The 6,769-nt window shown below is 42.1% G+C and overlaps 1 protein-coding gene across 3 annotated transcripts; it reads left to right on the top strand.

The window, feature by feature from the left end:
• Positions 1-546: 546 nt before the first annotated feature.
• Positions 547-2,651, top strand: LOC123124205 (putative protein FAR1-RELATED SEQUENCE 10). 3 transcript variants are annotated; one of them, XM_044544865.1, is made up of 4 exons: positions 547-1,118; positions 1,448-1,709; positions 1,808-2,485; positions 2,570-2,651. In XM_044544865.1, exons 1-3 carry the CDS (start codon positions 820-822, stop codon positions 1,991-1,993), a joined length of 747 nt encoding a protein of 248 aa, XP_044400800.1. In that variant the 5' UTR covers positions 547-819; the 3' UTR covers positions 1,994-2,485; positions 2,570-2,651. The 3 variants fall into 3 exon arrangements, with proteins under 3 accessions (XP_044400800.1, XP_044400802.1, XP_044400801.1); XM_044544867.1 differs by having other exon boundaries at positions 548-1,118; positions 1,448-1,645; positions 1,803-2,485; XM_044544866.1 differs by having other exon boundaries at positions 551-1,118; positions 1,803-2,485.
• The last annotated feature ends 4,118 nt before the right edge of the window (positions 2,652-6,769 follow it).

Raw genomic sequence — 6,769 nt, forward strand, 5'->3', positions numbered from 1 at the left:
GGTGATGAATCAATCGATGTGACCGCTCTCCTTGAATACGTACTCTACCGTATATGTTGTCAACATATCATTATATAGTACAGCAAGAGGCTCCAAAAGAATGGGAGACAGAACCAATTAACAATGCTCTCCAGGATATCATGGTATGTACGTCCTTATAAATCATGAAACTAAATGACGCACTCCGTGACGCCATTTCGACCGACCTGCCCCAGCCAGGCCTGAGAGGGACTATTTGTACGTACTTCCAATATAGTAGTAGAAATTAGAGAGTGGCGTTTTGGTGGCCGAGCTACCTGCAGGCCGCAATCTCGCGCCGTGCAGTATAGCGACGCGATCGTGTGCGCGCCTATTTTCTCGCGTTTATACGGCAGCTCGTAAGTTGAAATACATGTGTGCCGCGGGCTGGTGTGCTAGCGTTGTACCTGGGCCTCGGTGGTGCGCGGGATACGCAAGCACGACATGTGCTGCTGGGCTGATTTGAAAAAAGCACATCTAGGTGGTGGGACGCTGGCCTGGTGCGGTATTAATTCCGGGCCCATTTGGCGCCCCTAGTCTCCCCTCAAAAAAAAAATCCCCTGGTCAGGCCGCTCATCCCCTTCCCGTGGTGGCTGTGCAGATCGGCGATTCACCATGGATGGCCTCGGGTTCTTCTTTGAAGAAGCAAAATCAGGATGAGAACCTTTTTTTTCTTGCCCTTTATTAGTCAAAAAGGAAATCCTTTTTTACTTTGTATCCCGCTCCATGATTTCTCTGCGGTTGGCTGTGCAGTTCTTCTCCCTCTGCAGCTGGTTGGATCTGACTAGTTAGGAATACTGTATGTGGCGCAGATTGGTTCCTAGGGTAGATGCGGGTGATATTTTGGGTGGCGGAATCGATGTTGTGGAGTCTGTGGTTGCTTCAATCAATGAAGCTCGCGGGCGATCCTCTCATCTGATTTTTTCCGAATCCATCGATGGCGGTAGCGGCAAGGAGCAGCTCCGAGGGGTGGACGGGAGTGAGGTCTTTGGTGACTCTAACGATATGGCGGCTCAGAATACGGCCATTGCATCCATGGGAGAGGAGGGGGATGCAGAGGGTGTGGTCGTCAACAACTCAAAAGGCTCCTGGACTCGACGGTAAGAAACACACACTCCTTTTGTTATTTCTTTCTTGTTAAACAATATATTCTAGCTCGAAATCTCATTCTAGCTCCCCTGGACTCGCCTGTAACAAACACACACAAATTAAGAGTCTGCCCATGGATGAACAGAAGAAAAAATTCGTCTATCATCACGTTTCATACTATCTTGAAACCATATTTTTTTACATCTGGGTGTCATGCTGGTAGATTGTAGTTTTATGATTATGTATCAATTATCAACATTAATTTTTTTGAGAAATTACCCTGTCCATCTCGGTCTGTGCCAGTAAAAAAATACAGTTAACACCATTTTGTAAACTGAAGTGTTAGGATTGGCAACGCGTCTGAAGAGAGGGATGCCAACCCAAGCAGAGTCCCTGCCCTTGAGGCTTCAATGCGAGCTTGTGCAGACACCAAGACCAGCACTGTTGTTAATCCGGCGCTCGGAACTAGCTTTGACACAGTTGAAGAAGCATATGAGTTTTACAACCTATACTCCTGGGAGACTGGCTTTGGCGTCAGGTATGCCAAAAGCAGGCTGAATGTCCATAAAAAATGCATCCAAGAGTTTGTGTGCGCATGTGCGGTGAGGATGATTCATTCAATAATAAAAATGTTTCCCTTGCAAGTACTTTTTCATATTATGGTCTCATTTTCTTGTTCGTGAAAAATTTTGCAGGGCAGGCCATTGCAGTCAAACAGTCGACAAGGTGTGGATGTGCTGCGTTGATGCGGGTGCTTAGATCTGATGATAAGGGTTGGTACATATGTGAACACAAAACCGAGCACAACCATGCACTCTTGGTTAACCGTATGGAAAAGCTGGACTGGAAATCGCACCGACACATAGATATACTAGAGACTTGGTGAAGTAGCTAAGGGAAAACAATATAAGCTTGAGCAAGGTTTACAGTGTGGTCGGCAGTTTTTTTGGATCTGTGAAGGAGGTGCCATTCACGAAAAGATCTCTCAAAACTCTTTGTGGAAAACTTGATATAGAGAGCAATTAGAAAATGATGCCACAAAAACAATAGAGGTATTCAACGCAATGCGGGCTGAATCCTGAGTTTAAATACAGTGTGCAAGTTGACACTGATGGTCGAGTCAAGACTTTGATGTAGACAACAGGGAGAAGCATTGAGCAGTTTAAGTGCTTTTGTGATGCTGTCACATTTGATACCACTTACAAGACTAATCTATATGACATGCCATTTGGTATTTTTGTTGGTGTAAGCAATCACATCCAAAGCATTATTTTTGGTGGTGTGATGATGAGCGATGAGAAAATCGACACTTTCAAGTGGATATTTACATAGTTCTTCCAGATGATAGGAGCCCCACCGCCATAGACGATCCTCATAGGTATGTTGATCTTCTGGTTAAGCATCATATGAATCCCCCCCCCCCCTCCCCCCCGGTATGTGCTGATAAAAACTGTTCGTCCAGGCTCATGCGATGGAGGTTGCCATAGAAGATGTCATGCCACATAGAACGCATCGGTGGTGCAAATGGCATGTGCTGAAGAAAGCAAAAGAGTACGTTGGGGCACTGCTAGGCAAGCATAATGAGTTCAAACAGGAATTCAACAAGATGGTGCATCACATGGTTAGTGAGAGAGAATTTGAGGATGGTTGGGCATGTATGATTGAGAAGCATGGTCTACAGAAAAACACATTTCTCACTCAAAATATATGAGACCCGGATGAAGTGGGCTAAACCTTACTTGATGCATGTTCTATGCTCGCAGGGCAGCTACTTGATGCCTCCTGAGGATGCCGGCGTAAGGTTCCTCCCACTTGAACCAGCCACATTTGCCGGGGCCCTGTACAAAAAAAAAACGTTGCGTTTGGCACGGTGATCAGAGTTAGCTTTGGAAAAAAGCCCAATTGCAGAAAAAAGCTCGATTGGGCACTTGTACAAGTGCTTGCCAAAGTTGGGGCCTTCTATCCCGCTGATATTGGTCTCCACCTGAACCTTGCCGCAATCCGGACACATGGTAATCCTGGAACGAACTGAGGATGAAGATGAAGCCATGTCAATCTTGTTTGAGTTGGGTGCGGCTGCGATGCAGAACCATCTCTCCTATAAATAGCCGGTGAGGCCATGGCAACGGCAGGATCCTCAACGTTGGACCCAAAACAGCTCCCTGCCATGGCACATGTTGACGGGGTCAATCCCGTGCCGTGTACATCAGTCTGAACTCTCAAGTGATGATGCATGCGTGCCCGCAACATGCAGCTGGGCGACACTCCTGTGCCCTACTAGTGTACGTCAGCCCATGCTGAATATTTAATAGCAAATACAAGCGTTGTACAGTGCACCTCTCTGCGAATACAGTCTATATACGGTAGCGTCATGCACGCTTGGCATCGATCGCGACGAGCGCTGACGGGGGTGATTCCGGCCTGCAGGTAGCTCGGCCACCAAAGTCCATTTTCGTAGAAATTATTGTTTGATACTAACACGTATGCAAATGTTGGTGCACAAACGTATGTAGGGTGTTCGCTTCTAGTCAGCCACTTATACCAGATCAACCTGTTATATATATGCTACCCCCTTCATCCCGAATTACTTGTCGCTCAAATGGATATATATCTAACACTACTTTAGTGCTAGATATATTATTTGAGCGACAAATAATTAAAGACGGATGGAGTAGTTTGTACGCATACATCGTTGCTCCCAAAACGCGGGAGATCGAATATGGTGCGCATGATCCTTTGCCCCGCCAGAAGCGTTATAGCTATGCTACTTTGTCTTGCTGTTCGTTTTTTTCCTTTTATTTATTTTATTACTTTCACCTATATTTCTCAAATGAAAAATATAAAATGTGAATTTACAAACATGTTCATGGCACGTTAAAAGATGTTGAAATATTGTTACAGAATGTTCATGCAAATTATATAAAATGTTGATAGCATTTTTTAGAAATATCACACATTTCAAGAAATGTCCATGAAATTTAAAAAATGTTTAAACAATGTAATAAAAATGTTCTAATAATTATAAATGATAATTTTTAAAATTCATAAAAAATGTATGATACATTTTACAAAATGTTCAACATTTCAAAATAGTACGTTCGTGAAATTTTAAAAATTGTTATAAAATGTTAAAAAATGATTGCACACTTCAGAGAAATTATTTTGTCCCTTTCAGAACAAAATCTACTTGACATATAAAAAATTTGTGATATTTTTGAAAAATGCATATACAATATAAAGAAATGTTTGTGTAGCTTAAAACAATGTTTTGTGTCATGAAAAATTTATTCACCATGTATTTTAGAAAAATTGTAACATCTGTTCAGAAATATATATTTCGAAATAAAGTACATCAAGTATTTGAGCAATGTTCAATGTGTATCAAAAAATGGCATGCGTGCATGTGAAAAATGTATAACATGTATTAAAAATGTGGGCATGTATTTTCAAATAAATAAATAAATAAATACAAGTAAAATGGACACCCAAGAAAACCGCTAAAAAAAGATAGAAAACCAACTGGTCATGGATGCTTCTGAAAACCGCTCTACTGGGCAGGCCGAGTAAGACAGCCACAGCCGACTGGAAGAGGCGAGCCTACCTGAAAATCAGTTCGAGCCATACAGGGCGAACAGGGCTGAGCCCCAGCTTCGGCTGTTTTTCGCTGTTTTATTTCATTTTTCGTTTTCATGACTTATTTTTGTTTTCCTTTTTCTATCTTTGAGGGGAATACTATTTGTTTTCCTAGGGACCCAACTTTATTCTTTTTTTTCTTCTTCTGTTTTTTTCTTTTTAACTTTTAAATCATTATAATTTTATAATTTTCATTTTTCTCTTTATGATTTTCCATTTCTTCCTAGTCCTTTTTGAAAAGATATACATGTTGTTTCGATAAATAAGTGAATAATTTTTCTATAGGAAGCCCCCTTTTAAAATAACATGAATGTTTCAAAAAATAAGTGTACAGTTTTAGATATTACACGAGTATCTTTTTTTACATGTGATTCTTTTCAAATTATATGAATATTTTGTAGAATGTGTGAACACTTTTTGATATTGAATGAATATATTTATAGTAAATTTGAAAGCATTTCCAAAACTACATGTATATTTTGTATACATGGATGAATAGATTTTAAAATTCCTGAATTTTTTCTCTAAATATGTGTAGACTATTTAAAATGGCATGATTATTTAAAAAATATGCAAACACTTTCTAAATTACATGAATGTTTTTTACAGCTGCAAAGTCCTTACAAAATATCATGATTATTTTGTAAAATACTTACTTATTTTTTGTTTTCTAAAATACTTCAATATTTTTCATTTACTAAGATTCTATTTTATGAGATTCAAAAAATGAAAACAGAAGTAGAACTTTATACGTATCAATGTGGCTCGTAGTGGTAGACCGTCTTTAGGACACCCTTCATGCGGCGCAAGCGCTCCATACCTCTACATGTGGCATATAACTCATGCTTCCTGTTTTTTTTAGAACACACATGCTTCTTGTTGGTCATTAACATTAAGAGCATGTCTAGCCGTTCGGCCCACCAAGGTCTTGAAATAGCGCCATCTGGGGGCCAACCGCCTGTAAAATCGGTGTGGGGGTCTTGGGTTCCCAGCCGACCCCCCAAGTTCGCACCCTCTCCCCCCAGCCGCCGATTTCGGCGCAAATTGGCCCAAATTCGGCCCACATTCGGTGTGTTTCGGCACAAATTCAATAAAAACTAATTTTTATCACATAGTTCATCACAGAAATCAATACAAATTAAATAGTTCAATGAATCAAACTCATAATTAAAACACAAATAAAAACTTATATTTCATCACACGTCGAGCTAGGCGTTGCCCTTGAGCCTCCATAGGTGCTCCATCAGATCGTGCTGAAGTTCTTGATGCACATGTGGGTCTCAGATCTCCTGACGCATATTGTGGAAGGCATCCCGGGTTGTTGGTAGCTGGTGATCAACTTGGGCAAGAGGACCCTGCCTGTAATATGGTTCAGTGTCAAACACCGGCTCTTCCTGCTCGCACTCAATGATCATGTTGTGCAAGATGACACAACAAGTCATGACTTCCCACATTTGATCTTTCGACCAAGTCAGAGCGGGGTACCAGACAACAGCAAATCAAGATTGGAGCACACCAAATGCCCTCTCGACATCCTTCCTGCAAGCCTCCTGACACTTGGCAAAGTAAGAGTTCTTGCCTCCTGACACAGGGTTTGAGATAGCCTTCAAAAATGTGGACCATCACTGATAGATGCCATCTGCTAGGTAATATCCCTTATTGTACGGCGCCCATTGACCTCGAAGTTCACCTAAGGAGCATGACCTTCAACAAGCTTGGCAAAGACATTCGAGCACTGCAGTACGTTGATGTCATTGTGAGTTCCTGGCATACCAAAAAAGGAGTGTCAAATCTAGAGGTCCTGTGAGGCCACTGCCTCAAGTACCACTAGTAGAAAACATGGCTTTGGTTGAGGCCAGGATAAGGGCATTAATGCTGGTTCACTCACGAACTGGGACCAAAGGGTGCATCAGTCCCGGTTTGTCAGGCCAGGGCGCCGGCCGGGGCCTCGGGGGCCATTGGTCCCGGTTCGTCTGACCCCTTTGGTCCTGGTTCCAGACACGAACCGAGACCAATGGGCCTCTCTCTT

Source organism: Triticum aestivum, chromosome 5D (assembly GCF_018294505.1).
Source record: "Triticum aestivum cultivar Chinese Spring chromosome 5D, IWGSC CS RefSeq v2.1, whole genome shotgun sequence".
In the NCBI taxonomy this organism is placed as follows: domain Eukaryota; kingdom Viridiplantae; phylum Streptophyta; class Magnoliopsida; order Poales; family Poaceae; genus Triticum; species Triticum aestivum.

Coding starts and splice junctions, on each gene's coding strand:
- LOC123124205 (XM_044544865.1), top strand. CDS start 820: ATGTGGCGCAGATTGGTTCCTAGGGTAGATGCGGGTGATATTTTGGGT. Junction 1,119..1,447: donor AAAGGCTCCTGGACTCGACG/GTAAGAAACACA, acceptor TGTAAACTGAAG/TGTTAGGATTGGCAACGCGT. Junction 1,710..1,807: donor AGTTTGTGTGCGCATGTGCG/GTGAGGATGATT, acceptor TTTGCAGGGCAG/GCCATTGCAGTCAAACAGTC.